The sequence below is a fragment of the Mytilus galloprovincialis genome, chromosome 9 (assembly GCF_965363235.1).
Source record: "Mytilus galloprovincialis chromosome 9, xbMytGall1.hap1.1, whole genome shotgun sequence".
Taxonomy (NCBI): Eukaryota; Metazoa; Mollusca; class Bivalvia; order Mytilida; family Mytilidae; genus Mytilus; species Mytilus galloprovincialis.
The window spans coordinates 12,751,988-12,774,581 of record NC_134846.1 but is presented as its reverse complement, the minus strand read 5'-3'; the positions used below and the strand labels follow the sequence as shown (position 1 = coordinate 12,774,581).

The 22,594-nt window shown below is 30.0% G+C and overlaps 1 protein-coding gene across 1 annotated transcript; it reads right to left on the bottom strand.

The window, feature by feature from the left end:
* Positions 1-9,991: 9,991 nt before the first annotated feature.
* Positions 9,992-20,772, bottom strand: LOC143044428 (bifunctional methylenetetrahydrofolate dehydrogenase/cyclohydrolase, mitochondrial-like). Its single transcript, XM_076216442.1, has 7 exons — positions 20,634-20,772; positions 18,665-18,852; positions 17,698-17,973; positions 16,912-17,019; positions 15,933-16,151; positions 14,013-14,161; positions 9,992-13,202 (listed from the first exon to the last, which is right to left on the bottom strand). The coding sequence occupies exons 1-6, from the start codon at positions 20,732-20,734 to the stop codon at positions 14,043-14,045; spliced, it is 1,011 nt and encodes a 336-aa protein (XP_076072557.1). The 5' UTR covers positions 20,735-20,772; the 3' UTR covers positions 9,992-13,202; positions 14,013-14,042.
* Positions 20,773-22,594: the final 1,822 nt, after the last annotated feature.

The following is a 22,594-nucleotide window of genomic DNA, read 5'->3' as shown; positions in this document are numbered from 1 at the left end:
TTGGTGGGTTTTTTTTTATAAAATCTACATTTTTGCATAATTTCTCTGTCAAAATGCTCTTTTAGACACAAGAAAATGTTATGGAATGCTTTAACAGGGTCTGTGTATTGTAATTTAAGGTTATCATCAGAAGTTTTGTCCTTGTTTTGAATAGTGAAGGTATACTGGAAGAAATTAATTATACATACACATTGTATTAAAAATAAATGAATATAGCGATAAAAGTGTCATTGCCATATAGTGCTGAAACGACTTTATTTTTTTTCAGAAATGGACAAAAATACACAGATTTATTCAGAATGTCATACCGATGAAGATCACCAAAAATATTTGGAAAAATCAGAACTATGGATTTCAATATGGCACAATATCCCTAATGCACCTTGAAATGAGAACTCAAAAGTCACGTGTAAACAAAAAATCTCTGTGTAGTGATATTTGTCACATTTCTATGATAAACAAATGACTGAGCTGAACCATTTGTGTTAATTTAGAAAGTAAGGGAACACAGAATAAATGTGTAAAAACTATGGAGCCATTAAATGTGTTCAAAGTATTAAATTTTTAAAGAACTTATTGTGTCAAAAATGGGATTTTTTACCATAAGGAGCCACATCGCAAAAGGATACTCGGGGTTTGCTAATTTACGGAAAAATGAATCACACTTCGTACCCCGAAAATTTAACCGCATATGTAAAAATGTCTCAGCTTCGAAACAAGGCATCATACATATACAAGTTTATGATATGGGCTGAGCAACAGAAGAAAACGTTACCATTACCGCCTATGTAGAAACAATTGCGCATATTGCCCCATATGCATTTTTAGGTCCTTTTGAAATTCCTTCTTGCCGCTTGTCTATAGCCCAATTGTGTATTTCTTCTATCAAAAAAGAGCCAAATCATTATATATAAAAGAAACACAACAGGGCATAAAGACAAAGCATTAACAAATATGAAAACCCGATAATTGATACGTATCATCTGTTGCAATATATTCGGTACCGTTAATGTTGATTATTTCGCGTTATGACTGTTGATCAATTGATACTTGCAGTCACCAGATTTTTTTTCCAACCCGACTAATTAATATAAGGCCCAAAAAAAAATAGGTGTACTTTACTAGTATCGTGTTATTATATTATTCATACAAAAAGGAGAATACAGCTTTCAACAACTTAAATATCTTTATCTTCAACTGAGAACGATATTTGTAATTGTCGCATATTTTATATGTCGGTCATACAATAGATGAAATAATATTGTTCTGATTTTTCGGTTTTCTTTTAGTGTACATAGGCCTAGGGCTGTTATGTGATCTTTGGTCGGGTTGTTATCTCTTTGACACATTCCCCGTTGCGATTCTCAATTCTATAGATATTATAGTTTTCTCTTACATAAATATTGCAACCGTAAAAAAATAGAGATAAGCTCACACTAGGGACTTATGCTTTTACTTTGGGCCATTAGAAACTAAAATTTCGCTTTAGTTTGTAAATATATAAATCTTTGCTGGTATCAGCTTGAGAAACGACTTAGTTGTAAGAGTGGCCCCAGTGAGATAGAATCTCCAGTAATCATTAAGTTGTTATGCTATTTAAATAGACACATTTAACATAGGTAAAACAAAAAGGTTGTTTATATTTGCATATTTGTTTACTGAATTAGCACAAAATGATTAAATCGCGCATAAATCTAAAAAAAAACAGTTTTTGAAAAAGACACCTGCTTTCAATAGCCTTTTTTTTTCTTTTTTGGTGTTTTTTCCTTTTCGTAAGCATGGTAAAGAACAATTAAAACCATATATTCTTTAATGATGATATGATTCAAGAACGATAATATGCTATAGTATTAATAAATATGTATGTCTATTGTACATATTTAGAATAAATACAACACTGAAACAGATCAAAGCATTGACGACAGTGTATCAATAACAGTCTTATTATGTTTACCAAGATAAATACGATTTTTCACAAATTAAAAGTAAATAGATAAACAAATACAGAAGTAAATATAACTTATTAATGGTCGAGTTAAGGTCGTTGAAAATATGGCCATGTTTTCACCACAATATTTAGTGCTCCCGGAAACGTGTTAATGCCATAACCGTACCCGTAAAAGTTACATTTAAATGCATGTAATGTTGGATTTGTTTTCGTTTTCACAGAAGATACCAACATTTACTAATGTTCAGAAAATATTTGAGATGATCCCTTCGTGTTTTATCGTATTGAATTGTTTTGATGAACATAAACAAAACAGGAACAAAAGATATATACATAACAATAGGTGATTTAAACTATGTGAATCATATCAATCGTATCAAATAAAAGTAAGTTTGTTTTTTATTTACTTATTCTGGTAGCATGAAAAAGTAATATTAGAATAAAAATAAATCTGAAACACATATGAAATATTATATATCTAGGTCATGTCATGCCGTAAAGACCAAAGTCAAAAGGCATATGTGTGCTGTACCTTTTGGTGTTTTAATACGACCACATTTGTCCATTCCTTTATTTGGTTTTGAGCGTTCCTGGTGAAGATAAATCCAGAAAAGCTCTTCGGACGCATTTATATAAGGGGTTATTTTCATTTTCTACATCACCTCTGCTTGTGAACTATCAATCCCGAGAGTATTAATCAGCTCAGTAGTCCCGCAGTACTTCAATACAGACATGATTTATAAAAATCCTTTCTAAAATTGTCCGTTTATAAATTTTTCAAATTATAAAGGAACTATGGTTGCAACTCCCTCAGGCAAAGATGTCATTAGATGGCTTCGGCTATTTTATAAGGTTATTTTTCATGGTCATTTTTAGTTCTTCAATTATTTCGTTTCTTAAAAATCCTTGGTTTTCAGAAATTTCTGTGATATTTCTTGATGAAGGTAAATCCAGAAAGCGCTTCGGACGCATGAAGTTTATATAACGGTTGTTTTAATTATTCTTATGATGAACCTTAAGATATACATTCAGAATTTCTTAAATATGTTATCAACACAAACGTCTTTGAAATAATAGCAGATAACACTACTATGGTAGACAACCAGTGTCATGGTGTGGACTTTCGACATGTTCAACAGCATTTGATAGGGTTAGGCTGCATGTTCAGTACTAAATAGTCCTTTTGAGTAACAATTATGTTTGAGCTACATGTAAAGAATACTGCATTTTAGATCTTTATTTTCATAATAATAAATTGCAGATAAGACCATGCAGTCATATAGATAGAAATGGGTTGCCAATGCCTGATAAACTATTTTGTTTAGCGGAGGATTTCAATACTGGCTGGCATCATAACCAATAACATGTCAAACATTTAAAAACATTTCGTGAATACTGTCCTTCTCAAAATCTAAATCAATCCCAGAACATGCCTGTACTTTGACTTATGTAGAATATATTTGCCAGTGACATGCAATAAGTTTTAATTCCCTTCAATTTCTTAGTTTATTTAACCTTTCAAATATTAGGAATAAATCTCAACTGATAAATCTTGTGTAGAAGAAACGGGCGTCTAGCATTCTATTTTAGAAAACTGTTATCTTGATGATGTTTTTGTTCCAGTTCTAATTGATACCTGGTAACTCACCTCATTTCATCAGTTATTATTTGACATTGTGTGCATCAAATAACCTTAAATATCATTACATCATACAAAATACAAAATAGAATGATAATGATTTTAGGGTGAAGCTCCAGATGTGCATTTGGAAAATGTATATATTATCAATAGGGGACACACAGGAAATCCGTAAGTAGTAAAATGATCAGAAAAAATATGTTTTATCCAATATTACATTACATGGACATAACACTCAGCAATGAAATGCCTTTAAACTAGGAGGTAGCCTTTGAATATGCAGATGTATACGTTTATTAGAAAATGTTAAAAGGGGACAGCAGAAAAGATTCGTATGAAAGGGCCTAGTATCATGATAAGAAATTTGATTCTCGAATGAACCTTTCGAACACACGGAGTCATTGCATCTACAGTATGTACTAACACATTACAAAACTTAATCTCTATGATAAATCTTTCCTTGATAATCTTGAACATGTGAAATAGTTCTGTATCTAGTGCTATAAGGTATTCAAATTGCATTACTCCTGCAATGATCGTCTCTTAAAACAGATTTAATAATAGTTTGATTAAACGTTTTTCTGAATCAGCCTTGCTTTATATGTTGAAAGATCGAAAATAACAAACAATGATCGAGACAGAACACAAGGCTATGATCGTCGTTTAGCTCTAAATGACTTGAAATATATGAACATACCATATCCTATAAAGATAGGTTATAAATATACATCGAAAACTTAATGTACGTACTACTCCATGAAGATTCTCAGTGAATGGTTGTAATTTGCTTTGATTAGAAATCATTTTAGAACCATGTCAGACACTAGCATCTCGACTTTAGGAGGGTGGAGAGTCAAAAAGCAAACTTCTTCAAAGGTACAATGTATAAACAACAGAAATTTGTAAAGGTTCCGCGGAACTCAGTGTCTCGCCTACTTTTGCTGTTAGTCGCAGACGTAACAAAAATGAGGAAAATTGCTCTTGATACTATTTTTTGATTGTAAGAAGCTCCTGTCCAAGTTAGGTATAAATCCAGGAAAGTTTAAGAAAAATTTTAAAATTTTAAAAACGTTAACTGCCGACTGTATGTAATGTTAACTAGAAGAAAATAAGTAAAATACAGATAAACATGTATAAAATTATAACAAAATTTCGTTCTAGATACTATTTCTTGATCATAAACAAGTTTTTGTCCAAGTTTGGTACAAATCCAGGATAGTATAAGAAAGCTATTAAAATTTTAAAAACTTTAACCTTAGGTGTTAGTGTATTGTTTCCTGGCAGAAAAAAAAACTAAGTCCATTTATAAGCAAAATAAGGAAAATGATTTTTTCTTCTGATCATAAACAAGCTTGGTACAAATCCAGGATAGTTTAAGAAAGTTGTTAAAATTATAAAAAAAAATCTTCAACCAGAGTGATTCCAAGCAGAAAAAAACTAAGTCTAGTTATAAATAAAATACGGAAAAACGGAATTTTATTTTTACAAAATTTATTTCTGGATACTATCTTATGATCATAAACAAGCTTCCGTCCAAGTTTGGTAGAAAACCAAGACAGTTTAAGAAAATTATTAAAACCACAGAGTGAATATTTGGGGTCGCCGACGACGGAATATATGATCGCTATGTCTTGCTTTTTCGACTAAAGTTGAAGGCTCGACAAAAAACATCTCCTTACTACAATTACACACCTTGTTTCCACAGATAATCAGGAGCAAAGTATAGGTATCTCACATATGAGCATGTGTTGTTGCTTTATTCCAAACTGAATTAAGAACAAGAATAATAATCTCAAAAATAAAAATAAATCAACAATTGAACCATTTTTATTTTCCTCATTTATTAACCGTAATAAATCAATGTCTTATAAATCATTTTCCGTTTAATTCGCATACACATATTTACAGTCATTGCATTTTCTTTTTGCAGTTGGATTCAAAACAGTCACGAACCACTATGGAATCTGTTCGTTGAAATAAGCGTGCGTCTGACGAAAATACCTTTTGTGCTTTACTGAACATGGTAGAATGTATGTCCAGTCTTAACCAGAGACATATAATTATATATGTCTCTGTCTTAACGAAAAGCTTTATACAACAAGGAAGACATACAATTAACATGATCAATGATTTATATGAAGTTATGGTTAGACGAGCACTGTTAAACTCAGATGTTTGCATTACAAACAACCCAAGCACTATAGTAAACTTATTGCTTATAGTTTCTGACAAACAGACCAAACCAAGATAACCAAAATTTGGTCAATGAGTCATCCAAAATGAAGTTCAGTTCGGACGAACTTTTCCAGACAGATATATAAACACAATACAATCATTTCATTCAAGAAATATAGTCGACCTTATGGTATAGAACATGAGATGCGGATCCTATCATGAACAATAAACCATGAAAATAAGTTTATGGTCAATTACTTTGACAGTCGGATATGTACACCTTTCAATCTTTCAAAACATCAACTATATTTGACCTAAAGGTTATACTGTCTGTAAAACGGGCTAAACCATGAAACATATCATTGCCGAATGAACAACTGAATGAGGTTCAGGTCATAAGTGAAAAATTCACAAAACCCAATAACCATGAAAATAAGGTCAAGGAAAATGGATGCATTACTAGTCTTAAAGCAACCATGTCTTATACCCTGAATTATAAAGCTTTTTACAAATAGTTTCAGGTGTGGCCACCGAATTTTAAAACCACGTCCCATATTCAGCAAATATAAAAAATGAGAAATGAAAAATGTCAACTTATTCTAATCATGTTAAAAAAATGACAGCTACATGGATTTCTTGATTTTAATAGGTCGATTTTTTAATAAAAAAAAATTACAAGCAAAGCCAAATTTTCTTAAACTTCTTATGAGTGAACATTTGGAGACCCTATAGTATTATTCCTTATTTGGTTGTTATTGGATAGCTTACAGAATCTCGTTCTCATTCATTTCTTCAAACTTACATTGTTATGCTGAATTATGCTTTTGATTTTATATCTCTGTATGACATTTAAAGAAAAATGGTATACAAATTTGGCTAAATCATGACTGACATAGACAATTAATATAACTTGTATGCCCCCCTCCTTTGTGGTTATAATTGGCATTAAATAAAATTTCAGAAACTTTAACCTAGCGAGTGTAAACTGACATTGGCTGGAATAATGTACTGTATTTGTGATCATTTATAAAATAACATCATTTTTTTCCATTCCAATTGACTAAAAAGGGACACATCAATCTTAATTTGCTCAGTACAAAATAAAACATTTTTTGAAACAAATTCTGTACAAGGACAACTTAAATCCTACAAAAGTAAATAGTTTTAATAAGCATGAGGTGTATCAATGTTTTGCAATGGGGATACATCATGATTGGGGATGAAAGTTTATGGTTTTGTGACTTAATCTGTTCTGTTGCAGAATCTTTTGATAATAAAGTTAAAAAGCAATACATGATTAAAATATATTTATTACTCAATAAAGCACTCCAAAATAAAACATTTTATAAAACACTTTTAAAAACAATCTCACTTACTTTGGTGAAGCATAATATTACAATTCAATTGAAAAATGATGACCAGGAAATTCTTTTTATCTTTCTATAATATTTGACTTAATCAACCATCTGAAAACATGTATTTAACATTACAAGAAAATTATAATTCACAAAAAAATTATAATTATTATGTCAAATACAAAAATACCTAAATAGGTTTCTAGAAAGTTCATATATCAGTAATGCTATGCATTTTTATTTTATAAATAAGACACAAATATATATGAGGTGATATCTTGAAATTTTTATTACTAGCAGATTATTAAAAATCATAAATGAATGAAGAGAAGTTGGTAGCTATCATCCTTGTCAAGAGTTAAATAAGATTATGAAGCTAACCTATCTATATGCTTATTTTCATTGATTCTCAAATCAATTTCTGGAGATAAACTTATTTTAGAAAGACTAACTGATTAGATATGATAAAATTAATCAGTTGTCTTATCATTATTTTATAGACTGAAAACTTATAGAATTTAGGTCAATGAAATGGCTGTCACTTTTTCGCATTAAATGTGGCAAAATATGACCCTAAACCTTCATAATGTTTTCTTCATTTCATTTAATTATATACCGCTGAATACTCTTAACATGTTCATAACAATAGTTTTTTTCTCATTACCTAATCATGCTTTAAAATTTACAATAACAGACATCACAAAGTACAAAATATGCCCACAATTTTAAACAAGACTAGATATTAAAAATTGGCTGCAAAACATAACAAAGAAATTTTTAACAATAATTCTAAAACAAACCAATATCATTGTCTTTATTTGTTGTGATATGGTTGTATACTCAATAAGTAGGTACAGATCAAATAAATTCTGTCTTCACATGTTCCAAGTAAAATGACCAAAATCTGACATGTGCATGAAACAAATACTTAACATATATACATTATATAAAGCATCTTTATTGGCTCTAGATAAAAAAAAATGGCAAACTTTTGTTGCATTCTAGGTATAGCCTATTAACTATTCTTTTTTAATTCATAATTAACTTGTTTAAGAATAAACCATATGTTAAAATATATGGATGTAAAATTCACTGTTTGACCAAAATCTTGTATTTTAGAAATTTATATGCTGAATACTGTTTCCATATATAGAAATAAGTTTTGAGATCTTTAATTTAACTGATTATTTAAAATTTCAGTCACAATAAGCCAACATATGGCTACAACAACTGAACCTATTGGAGTCTCCATAAGAGTGTTTATCAATGTACATGCACTCAAGTCCTAAATCTACCTTTAGGATAACAATTCTATACATTAGTTTTAACAAAGTATTTACAGTCTTTCAAAGAGTGCCATTTCAAGTCATTCATAATTCTATAGATTCTAATACTGTTGTATTTTGATTAATTCACCTGAAAATCTTCTTCTTTTTGTGATAAATAATTGATATGAAAGTAAATGTTGAATAAAAAGTTTGCACTAAAAACAAAATTTAAAAGATTTTTTTTTTAGCCAGTATGCATGTTTCTTTCATGCCATAAAGGTTACATTTATCTTATTGATGTATTACAGATTTATTAAATTAAAATTTAAATCAATAATTTAAAAAATGTTCATTAACAATTAATATACAAAAACTTTTGATTACACTGTTAACATATTCAAAAATAATTGTTGCATTACTAGAATCGAACAGGTATCTATATATTTTCTAAATTTCTTAGTTTCACGCAAACTTTGAATTTAAGTTACAAAAGTCATCATAAAATATCCTCTTAAAATTAAAGGTCATTGAATTACATACATAATAAATCATAACTTGTTCTATAAAATAGAGGTAGTATAATCAGGTAATAAATGTTCACTAAGAGCTTTTGTTGTGTCTGCAGCTTTCATAAAATTATTGATGACTAGCAATACAAAATGTCATGTAGATTCTTATAATCACTAAAGAGTTATTTCCCTTTAGAGCAGGTTTTTTTTTAGAACCTGTCAGTAACATTTAATTGTTTTGATCTTATATTGACAATGGAAACCAAGGCAGCAAAATTTTTCTACCTCTGTTTTTCAATGGCATTAATAGGATATATTTTTTTGCATTATTCCTTTTAAACAGAGAAAATTCATTTAAAATTCCAGAATTGAACAACAATTTGAAATGTTATTAACAGGAATATATTTGTTTACAATTTACTGATTATGCAATATTTATATCACTGGTATCAATATAATAAGTTCAAAATTACCATTACCTAGGCGTGAAAAAAACTTGTTCAATTTAAAAAAATTATAAGTTAAAAATCCCTTCCCAATGAAAAGCTTTTAATAAACAAGCGAGTTGCATCACAAAAAAACAATATATAAGGCAAGGTCTTAAATAAAATAGCTCATTTATAAATACAATACAAATGACAGTTTAATGGTAAATTTCTACTGGTTAATGAGATTCTCTGCTGAGTACAATACAAGAAAGTAAAATATCTGATTAAAAATAGGTAAAAATTCAAAACTTTGAATCCAATTATTTTTAAGTGTACCAATTTTCGTGGATTAAGGATGGATTGTCTTTTCCTGGATACCTGATTTGCTGTTTTACCACAGTTTGCAAACAAGGCTATCAGAAACTTGAAATTTGGTGATCACTTAAAAGTGTAAGTCACCTATACCAAGAAATCCATCAAAATTGGTACACAACAAATGATAATGTATCCACAGTTTTCTACGAAATAAAAAGTCTCTGCAACTATAATCTATTGAAATAAAAAATCACCAGATTTAAGTCTTTAACAAACAACAACCTTATAATACCTAGAAATGTTGCACATCAATCAATATGTCACTCTGTTAATACCAATACTGTGAAATAAATGTTTTCATTGAAAATGATATCAAAATGACAAGGCAGGAACATAAGGCAATAAATATTCAGCACCAGGTCTAATAACACTACAGACTATTTATCTACATCTAAACTGGCATATTTTCTTTAGTTATTAAGACCACCATATATCAAGCATCAAAATTTTGACAATAAGGTAATTTGGGGAGGGGGAAGAATCCATGATTCTAGAGTCAATATTTGTATTACATTCAACAGAATGTATCAAATTAAGAAAATTTTGAATTTGACTTTGAATTTAGAATAATACATATATGAGCTAAACTTTTTATCCAACAAAATATGTCCTGTTGAATACGGAAAATCATTTCCTTCTCTTAATAATCATATTTACAAAAATGAAATCTATGGATTAATTCAATTTGTGGATACCAGTTTTCTTAGGTTGAGTAAAACTTGTCCTTAAGGTGTTACCCAACATTTTAACTAAAATTAATTTGGCTCGTTTAATTTTCTTAAAATTTTGACAACGTATTAACTTTGACCCTTTAACAAAAATATAAAAATTTCAAAAATTTTGAACCAATCGTTTTGTCAGAAAAATTACACTGGTTATATAGCAGTTTGACAAACACTTATTTTGATCATTGAGAAGCTTAATATTCCCTTAACAAGACAACATAATTAAAACGTTTAGATGATTTTACAGAGTGATCTCCCTGTTGTGTTAGGTACCACCTTAATTGTATATTGGATTTTGTGGTTTTGACAAAGCCTGCATACAAGCCTACAGAAAATAGTACTTTGTTGAACATTTCTAAAACTCTGTGTTTTACCCATACCCATGAAAAGAAAATATGTATCCAACAACGAATAATGAATCCACCGAAACTAAAACAACATTTGTGAAAACTAATCAAAGATATTGTACTTATAATTTATATACATGAGAAACAAATCAACTGTACAGTCGTACAAATAAAAACATGAGAGAAAAAAAAGAAACACATGACTTCAATTGCTTCAGCTGTGCCACACTAATAATCATTTGTTCTCCAACATTACACATGATATGTACAGTTTTGGCTGACAATGAAAGACTGAAATTGACCAAGGACAAAAAAAATACATCAAAATAAATACAAAAACATCTTACAGATCCTGTTTACTAACATCTGATTAATAATTTACAAAAAGGTATGTATAATTTTGTTCTATTCTAAAAACCTGAGTATCAATGTTCAAAACCATCCAAATTTACGTCGTTAAGCTGCTGTGGAAAACCGTAAACACATCTTACTCAGATGTAAATGTATTAAATGTTTTCTACTTAGTATAATCAGTATAATCCTACTGATTATACATTAATGGCACATTAATAACTTGTTAATAAATCCACTTGAAGTAAGTTGTTCTGAATACTATCATCCATTCACATAACATGGGTCTTTCATTTTAAATAACATGTGTTTTAATAGCATGCATTGAAGAAAAACAGTGCATGTCTCTGTCACATACAAAAAAAATACAAATTTCAAGTATTAAGTTGTCAATATTTGACTACATTTATAAAAATCATGAGAACATTTCTAGGAATAAAACATTTTCCCCCCCTTAATTATAGAATTTTCAAATATTCAAATCTCTAAGAAAGAACTTTAATATTTAAATTTTACGAACATGTTAACTTTGTATAACTTTTCTTACTTACTTAACTAGTTTCAAAGACATAAAGTATCTTATTTTAGTGTAAAATCTAGTTTTAAGAAAAAATTTCAATGAATACTTTCTTCAATTCTAAACATGAGTACATTCATGTACACTAAAAAATTTGTAAAAGGATCAATGTTTTGCATTCTATATATCAGAGTTTATTCATTTCAGTGTTTATCCTCGTGAAGAACTGTCTGTTTTCTATTAAAATAAACAAGCCTCTATTTTGAGAAATAAACAAATTAAAACAATTTTTTTCAAGATATTTTGAAGAATGAAAACTTGAAATCAAATTATCACACATTTTCAAACCACTGTAAAACCATGATCAAACAAACATAAAATATCTGGTAAAAACAATTAAATTATCAATGTATGATTAAACATCTGTCATACTACTGTAAATTCAGAAATTTTTTCGATGTTTTTATTATTGCGAAAATTCAGGAGGGTTTTAATCGCAATAATTTAAACTCGCTTTTTGAAAATTTATAGGAGTAAAACAGGATTATTCTCAAAAACGCAAACAATAAAATCGCATTTTAGTCTAAAATAACAAAATCGCAATTATAAATAAATGCAATAATGTCTGAATTTAGAGTATGCAATTAAAAAAGGATATCTCTTTGACTATTTCTATCATGACTAATATTACATCACAGACCTTTAAATAATTTTCTACTAACAACAAAAAATGTATACACATTTATCTTGGCACATTATTATGTTATATTCAGTATTATTGTGTATGTACGTGTACAAATAAAACAACCAAGTTGTAGCTCTGGCTTCAGGCTATAAAATATTACATTATAAAAAGTGTATATAGTGTTGTAAAAAGTGATTTTCAGGACAAATTTCACACAAATAACTTAATTTTCACCAAAAGAAAAGTTATATTCATTTTTGATATCTGTTATCTAATTATATGAACAATTTACTATACTTAACATGGGCCTTAAAAGTGTGGTTTTATGTTTTCCTATTTATCATGTTTATAGGCAACTGTTTTTTCTTAAATGAAATAAAATGCTAGCAAAATGCTGAGTGTGTGATATAAAAATAGCTAAACTGTTCAAACAATTTCATATAATTTCATATAATTAAATTGATAATCGGGAATAAGAAAGTTTATGTAGCAAGGGGATTCATTAAACTTTTCCCAGAAAATGTATATCTGTAAGTATACTTTTTAAGAAATCAAATTATATAAAAATCCATTTATCTCAAAATCTAGCACCAGAAAAAATAAGATATATTTTCAAAAATTTTTTTTTTTCAAAAGTGTGATTTCAAATACATCACAAGAAAAGCTACCTCTTACCCAAAGTAAAATATTTAATAAACAGTTCAAAATTATAAAAGCTTATAATGATAAAGTAAAATGGTATTTTACAATGCTAACAAAATATACCATAACAAAAACTTAAAAATCAAAGTCTTAAACAATTCTTAATATGTAAATGATTCAAGTATGATGTGGCCAGTAATTTCATACGAGGAGACTCTTCTTTCCAGCTGCCATTAATCTGAAATGAAAAGTATACATTTTTCCATAAAATAAAATTTCCAAGGAAAATGTTCCATAAGAGATATAGGCAACTTTTATAATATTAAATAAGTCAATTGTGATTACGAGATCTTAACTGTAACAGAATAAATAGTAAAAACAAACATAATAATACATTACTATAACTAGTTTTCTATTTCGGCACTTAGGTTCATGAAATTTTAATATTAGTTTTACAGAAGAAAAAAATATTGATACTTTTCTAATGTTGAAGATAATTATTTCACTGACGATTTCGTTGTAAATAAAATGAGTTACATCCCTTTACCTTACGTATACGTTAAACTTTCAAGATCCTTGAAGACTCAATTTCATTGGTCAAAAAAGACACACCTATGAGGTCACTCACATGTGACCCCAAAGCAGGTTTCGTTAGATCTCCCACGCGACATATCAGAAACAGGAGCGATGAGAGATCGGTTTTTAATTAGATTGCACAAACCCATAGCTTCTCTTTTTAGTTTGTACAGAAATTGAATAATAACAAACTAAATAATTGTAGATTTTCGTTGATCAACTTAATGAGACTGATTTTCCCGCTTCAGTAGGTACAGCAAATGTGAGAAAAGCAATTGAGTTGATATGATCAATGATAATCTGTTTATCTCTATTTTACCTATGACGATGTTGTTCATTTCATTGACAATGGGCACCTGCATCCTTAGTTTTTAGCAATAATTTTATATATCATTCAACTCTGCTGAGAAAGAAAATTATCAGTCAGCAAGATCAAATAAAAATTTCTTAAAATAGTGATAATAAATCTTACCTATAGAAAGCATCTAGGTTTGAGCCATCATCAATCAAAGTTAATCTCTTTCTTGTAGGCCATCATGGTATTCTTCATCAACATAGCTACTGTCATTGGTCCCATACCCCCTGGCACTGGTGTTATGTAACCGGCCTTCTTTGCCACTTCTGTAAATCAAGAGCAAATATTTATGTTTTATAATGCATATTAATTGTAATATTATATGAACTGCATTTCTTCCTTTTGTACAATTCCATATTTTCTGTACTTTTTATCATTTGGAAAAATAAATAAAAATAAAAAATTATCATGTGTTCAAAACAAGAGGCTCTCAAGAGCCTGAATCGCTCACCTTAATTTTTTTGGTTAAATCTCTCATCAATGATTATTTTGGCTTTTCAAATTTCAATTTATTTAAATGTTCTTTGAATCGTCTTATTTTCTTCAAAAACAAAAAAAAATCATTTTCTCTTATGTTCTATTTTAGCCATAGGAGCTATGTTTCTGACATACAAGGAAATGAAATATAAAATTTATACTAGATACTCTGAAACTCATTTAGCCTAAGTTTGGCTGAAATTGATACAGCAGTTTCAAAGGAGAAGATTTTTTAAAGTAAGTCAACATGATGAACAAATTGTGAAAAAAGTCTTTAAAGGGCAATAACTCCTTAAGGGGTCAATTGACAATTTTGGTCAAATTGACTTATTTGTAGATCTTACTTTGCTTAACATTTTTGCTATAAACAGTTTATCTGTATCTATAATAATATTCAAGATAATAACCAAAAACTGCAAAATTTCTTTAAAATCATCAATTCAGGGGCATTATACCTGAAAAACCAGTTACCCAATTCGGCTGAAAATTTCAGGACAGGTAGACCTTGACCTAATAAATACTTTAACTTCCTTGTCTTATTTGCTCTAAATGCTGGAGTTTTTGAGATATAAGCCAAAAACTGCATTTTACCCTGTGTTTTATTTTTAGCCATGACGGCCATGTTTTTTGACGAAATAAAAAATAAAGCACAAACTTTATTTTATACACCCTACTGATCATTCAGTTGAAGTTTGGTTGAATTTGGTTTAGTAGTTTTAGAGGAGAAGATTTTTTAAAGTTAGCAAATATGATGAACAAATTGTGAAAAATTGTCATTAAAGGACAATAACCCCTTAAGGGGTCAATTGACAATTTTGGTCATATTAACTTATTTGTAGATCTTACTTTGCTGATCATTTTTGCTGTTTACAGTTTATCTTTATCTATAATAATATTCAAGATAATGACCAAAAACTGCAAAATTTCCTTAAAATTACCAATTAAGTGGCAGCAACCCAACCATGGATTGTTTGATTCATCTGAAAATTTCAGGGCAGATAGATCTTGACCTAATGAACATTTTTACCCCATGTCAGATTTGCTCTAAATGCTTTCGTTTTTGAGATATAAGCCAAAAACTGCATTTGACCCCTGTTCTATTTTAAGTAACGGCGGCCATGTTTTTTGACGGATCAAAAATCGAAGCACACACTTTGTGCAGGATAATCTAAGGAACAATCATGCTAAGTTTCATTCAAATCCATTCAGTAGTTTCAGAGGAGAAGATGTTTGAAAAATTGTTAACGACGACAGACGACGACGATGACGACGACGACGACGGACGCCAAGTGATGAGAAAAGCTCACATGGCCTTTTAGGCCAGGTGAGCTAAAAAGAATAATAGGACAAATTAACGGGACTCTCTTGTTGAAGTCTATAATAACGAAGCAGGAATAACAACATGTTTATCTTATATAGTAAGATTTACAGCACCGAATAGTCTCCCTTTACCTCTAAACAGATATAGCAAACCAATATCTACCAGTATTATCAAAATAAATACACAAAACAATTTACAGATCCTGTTAACTTCTATCTACTATAAAATATCATTTTTACCTTCAAAATCAACATCTCCTACTAGCTTAGTTTTTCCTGTTTTTTCATCGACAATTCTATTTATACCAATATCTATCACAGTTGCCCCTTCTTTAACCATATCAGCAGTTATCAGCTTAGGTATTCCACAGGCCACCACCAAAATATCAGCTGTCTTGGTAAATACAGGTAACTGTTCTGGAGGGGTATATCTGTGGCACAAAGTCACTGTGGCATCACCTAAAAGGACAAAAAAAATTTAATGTATGTTCTCATTAATCAAACATGTATTAGATACAATACAAAGGTAACAAAGAAATAGGTGAGTAACAGCTGTTATCAGATAGTTTTTCTGCACAAGCAGTCAGTAGCCATTGACCTTAACAGATTAGAAACTTAACTGACCATATACCAGTTTATGTTATTAATAAATAAATATTTGGTCCACCTGATTCTGCCATAGAAATTTGACAATCACTGTATTGGATAGAACATATGTACTCTTAATCATATAATTTGGTACACCTACACACATTTCATCTACATAAGACTTATATTAGGTAGGAACTTCACTTCAAACAAACACACAATCTGTATTTTTCTGGTGACTGGTACAGACATTAATGATGTACCTCTAAATGAGGGTAGTAACGCCCTTTACTGTCAGGCGTCAAACAGTCATTTTTGGCTACCAATAGCTTCAAATAGGTTAAAATTTTACCATGAATTCAATTGTCCAAATATCCTACTTGTGATATGCAGAGGTCTCAAATAAATATTGTTAGTGTCATTTTTGGACAAAATTTAAGTGATGCGTCAAAATCAGTTGATTTTTATATTGTCTAAAAGAAAGTATACATTTTATTGTGATGCACCAAAAATTACCTTTAACGTCATTTGGCAAGAAATTTTACCCTTATTCGTCATGAAGATATCCCCATTACTACCCTCTTAAAACATAGATGATTTGTAATAAATGCTCATTTTTCCCAGTACATACCTGCTTGAGTTTCATATTTGCCATCAGCATGTAACAACATGGCACATGGCATACCAACATTCTTAGATCTCCCACAAACAACAGCATTCTTCCCAAAGGTTTCTATACCTACATTAAAAATAGGAATGAAAAAAGATGATGAGTACACATCAATGATATGCAAATCAAACAACAACAAAAAAACACCAGAATTGGACGACAATTAATGACAAAAATAAACAGTTGAAATGTATGTTTCAAATAAACCATAATTGGGGTTTATATGTTCATAATTCTTATATGATTTGCATATCTAGAAATACTTGAATGCAGTTGCTCTGTTTGAATTCATGTCTTCTATAGTCAATACATAATAGAACAAGGGTTTTTTTAACCTGTGTCAAAACTGTGTCAAAGCAATTAGGATATAATCATGAGATATGAACAGTAAAATTTAAAGGACAAATGTTTGATTGAGATAAACAAGAATATAACACATTATTTCTAGAAATGATTAACCTGTTAACTAAGCTTATACACACAAACTGAATAAGAGTCTAATAAGCTTATTAAATTTGTAATTGAATATGTTTCTTTCAAATTGAAGACTCACATTTTAAATTTTAATTACATTATTTGTATGAAGTATATCCCAAAATCAACATAATACATTGTACATCTCTAATATGTGTATCCAATTTAGGAATAAATAATAAATGCAGGCAAAAGTTTCTGAAATTACCGAAGATTAAAGAGTTGATTAAAATGTATATTAATTTTGTAAAATTCCTTATTTTGAATGTTTACCTGTTCTTCGTATAACTTCCATTACACCTGCTGGTGTGGCTGGAATAAAGGTCATCTGATCCGAACATAATCGTCCAACATTTATCACATTAAAACCATCCACATCTTTACTGGGTGTGACGGCATTACACACTTTTCTTTCTGTAATGTGCTCCGGTACAGGAAGTTGGACAAGAATGCCATCTACACTATCATCATTGTTTTGTTTATTTATAAGGTTCAATAGTTCATCTTCACTAACTGTCGTAGGTAAGGTTATACTTTCACTTTCGATACCTGTAAAATAACAAATTATTTGAAGATAGGTTTACACAATGTATGATTTTCATTGTTACTATAAATTATGGAGATGCAGTATGAGTGACAACACAACATCCACACCAAAGACAAGAGTAAAACAGTGAACTGCAAGTTACTGCTCTACCTTCAACAATGAGCAAAACTAATAATGTATATATTTAGTTATCAAAAGGCCTGGGAAGAATAAATGTGAACAATTTGAAAAGAAAAAAACAGATAAAATTGAGAATGGAAATGGGGAATGTGTCAAAGAGACAACAACCCGACCATAGAGCAGACAACAGCAGAAGGTCACCAACAGGTCGTCAATGCAAGGAGAAATTCCCGTACCCAGAGGCGTCCTTCAGCTGGTCCCTAAACAAATATATACTAGTTCAGTGATAATGAACGCCATACTAAACTCCAAATTGTACACAAGAAACTAAAAGTTAAAATAATAAGCCTGATTTAAGTAATAAAACAATATGGTAGTGCAGATGTAAGGTCATGAGGTAGCAACATAGAAAAACAATACTCTAAAAATTTTACCATCCCCTATTCCTTGTTTCTTAATTATGAAGCTTACTATTAAAAAGTATTTGTATCATTGTGAATATAACTTTGTAGTAAGCATCCTTTATAGATTTGATTTCCATTAAAATCGTTAGACAACTGCACAATTTATTACCTGTATATTCACATGCCTTAATTTTATTTTTGACATAAGTTTTACTGGCTGGATCTTCCCCAACTCTTATAACAATTAATTTTGGTCTTCTTTTACCGATTGCTACAACTTCATCAATTTCTTTCTTCACTTCATCTTTTATTTCCTTGGCAAGCGCTACACCGTTTATAATTTTAGCTGCAGAAAGTCTGAAAACAAATTTGAAAATACTATTATAGTACGAGTCATTTCAATTTGGGTCAGTTTATGTTTACAGGATCAAAAGTAAAATATAAATATACAAAAATAGTATATTATGAAAGTAAGTGATTTCTTTGCAAAAAGCAGATTCTGAAGACAGATATTCTTACAAAATGTGTATGATAACTATCCTGACTTTTCAAAAATTTAGATGACATGAAAGTTTCTATGTACATGTAAACCATTTACAAATGATGAAATCATTCAAAATGACACCAACTTCTTGTTGTTTAATAGATACATTTTTGTGTGTTTGATACAAACTAATTTGAGCTGCAATTTTGTAAATGGTTAATATTTTCATTTTTGATTACTATGTTGAAATGTGTCGTACAAAAGTCTGATGCTAAGAAATTAAAGAAATTATTTTAAATTGCTTAGACTCAAAACAAAGGTTATTTCCCTCACTGTCAAATTCAGAAGTCACAAACCTTGATCAACAATTATATAAAGATTTGTAGAGGGGCCTGGGCATTTTTTTTATAATTAAAATAACTTTTGATGACCTTAAATTTCAAATGCCTTATACATGTATATACATGTAGTTTATATGTAATAGGCATTGCAAAATGGGTCTTTTAATTCTGAATGTAAATTAAACCGCTTCAGCAAAAAGTGACTTGTAATAATTTGATTGTAAACTACGACATGTACTAAATGAATTCTGTTATTACTAAAAAGAAATCAGCAGAACCTTTGATTATCAATATAATTGCTACCAAAGAGATGGCAGCTAATAAATAAAAAGTTTAAAACAAATTTTGACTACACCTTTCAATCATATCACAGTTATTTATCGATGGGGTATATTATTTGACAATGGGAGAAGATAATTTAATAACGATACATGTAGTGGGGATCATTTGATGAAGACTAGATAATTTTACAATGGTTAAGGGATCATTTGATGATGGTTAAAGATAATTTAATGATGGTGGCGATCATTTGATGATGGTAAAATGTACTGTAGTGTGCCATCATAGAACAGGTCATGCAGATCCCTGTACATGTGTTTTTTTTTCGTGAGAATTCATTCAGCTGTTTTCTTTAAGAAAGTTAATTACATACTGTAAACCAACTTATTTTCGTGAGCTATTTATTTTCCCGATTTTGACGAGTAGAAAAATAACGCGAATATGTAAAACTTGGATCTTTATCCTTCTTTCACTCCATCATGTAAAACAAAAAATCACGAAACTCAATATCTGCGAAGAGGTTAAGAAAGGGTAAAACGCGATATAAAGTATCAGCAAAAATAAGTTGGGTTTACAGTAAGATAAACTTCATAAACATGTTGAAAAATGGATTGTTGTCATGTTGATTTAAAATAGTGATTTGGTAAAAGTGAAAGTAGAGAAGACAGAAAAAATTTACCTTCTAGTAAATATATTTAAGACTCAAATCTTATAATTTAGATGTTTAGGGGTTCTCAAGGGAGAAAGCAGTCTGAGGCATTAAGTCCCCCTTTTTATGTCCTTTAAATAAGGGGTATTGATATAATAGGTATCAACAAGAGAATACGTCTATATTTCACTTTATTACTACTGGATAAATTGAATACATAGAGAAAACCAATCAGAAATTTGACCAACAGTATTCAAGTTTCCAAATATTGGTTCCATATGCAGGTCAAGTTACGTTTATCATATGTTGCGGTAAAAATCCATGGAAATTTTTCCAAGTTCATCTCTTAAAAATAAGCATTTTATCAAAACGGGAACATATTTACCTGTTGCAAGTTTGGAACAATCGTTTTGTCAAGAAAGGTTTACTGCTTTTAGTCAGACTTTTATATAATTTAAAGGAAAACGACAAAGATTTTCCAGACATGCTGATTTTGTATATTGTAGCAGACTTCAAAAGGTTATCTCGGGTCACTGAACACACACTAATAATAGAAACATAACGGAACTATTACGGAAAATTATGTTGAAGTGTTGATTACACCACTACAAGTCAACTAAGTAAGTAAGAAAGTAAAACGTTATGGATTCGGCATATTGACAAACAGTACAAACATAAGCTCTAATGAGCTTTTCACCGAATCTAAAAACATATGCAATAACAAATATAACAAGGCATGCAGCATGCAAAATAAATAATAAAAAGCAGCACCAAAAATTAACTCTAAGCAATTATAGCATGTATAGCATTGTGCCTGATGTTCATATGATGAAATCATAATCTTTCAGTCAGTTTGATTGAAGTCTGGAGCTGGCATGTCAGTTAACTGCTAGTAGTCTGTTGTTATTTATGTATTATTGTCATTTTGTTTATTTTCTTTGGTTACATCTTCTGACATCAGACTCGGACTTCTCTTGAACTGAATTTTAATGTGCGTATTGTTATGCGTTTACTTTTCTACATTGGCTAGAGGTATAGGGGGAGGGTTGAGATCTCACAAACATGTTTAACCCCGCCGCATTTTTGCGTCTGTCCCAAGTCAGGAGCCTCTGGCCTTTGTTAGTCTTGTATTATTTTAATTTTAGTTTCTTGTGTACAATTTGGAAATTAGTATGGCGTTCATTATCACTGAACTAGTATATATTTGTTTAGGGGCCAGCTGAAGGACGCCTCCGGGTGCGGGAATTTCTCGCTACATTGAAGACCTGTTGGTGACCTTCTGCTGTTGTTTTTTTCTATGGTCGGGTTGTTGTCTCTTTGGCACATTCCCCGTTTCCATTCTCAATTTTATGTATTTTGCAAAATACCAAAACATATATATGAAGCACTAGATTTTTTTTTATTAATTTGCAGTTTAATAGAAAAAAATTTTTTTTTAAATAATTTATGATTTATAAAGTAAAAATTTCAAATCTTTCAAATTTTAAAATGTAAAAACTAATTTTCAGTTGCAATGCAAGCTGTTAATGCAGCGGCACAAAAAGCATAAATATTGTAACACAAATTATCTACAGACAGAGCAAAAACAATCTGTTCCACTCTAAGACTGAACAAGACTTTTAAAATGTGAGAAGCTGTTAACAGTCCTGAAATGGTCAGGTAAGCTATTCCATTAAGAAGCAGCAGCAAACCTTGACTAAAAGATTATTTTCCATATGATATAGTTCTAACCTGTGGTATTTCCCAAATATTACTGTATCTAAAGAATATTTAGTGTGTTTAATTTGGAGTAAATTTTGTAAACATACAGGAGCCAAATTATTTTTAAGTCTCAAGTGCCATTGTCCTGATGCGTCTTTAAGTTTCTTGTAGGGTTGGAACCTTTGCGTTCTCAAGAAGAGTTTCAGAGGATGATAAGTAGTCGTCATATACAAATCTTAATGCTCTCTCCTTTTATTTTTTCAAGTTTTTTCGAATTTTTCTCTGTACAAAAATCCCAGACTTTTACAACTAGATCTGGACAAACTTGGAATATGGGAATCAAAATGGAAAATGTCATTCCACCCTGACAAATGCAATGTTCTCACCATCAGCAGGAAAAACAAGACAATTGCAACTTCATACAGTCTACATGGTCAAATTCTTGAGTCGGTCAGCAGTGCAATATATCTAGGCTGTACATTTACGTCTGAACTCAGATGGAATGACCACGTATATATAAATAACATATGCAATCAGGTTAATCGAACAATTGGTTTCCTAAAAAGAAATTTAAATATAGGATCAACTACCAGGGCTGTATAACTACATTGAGGCAAATGAGGCAAATGCCTCATGTAAAAAAAA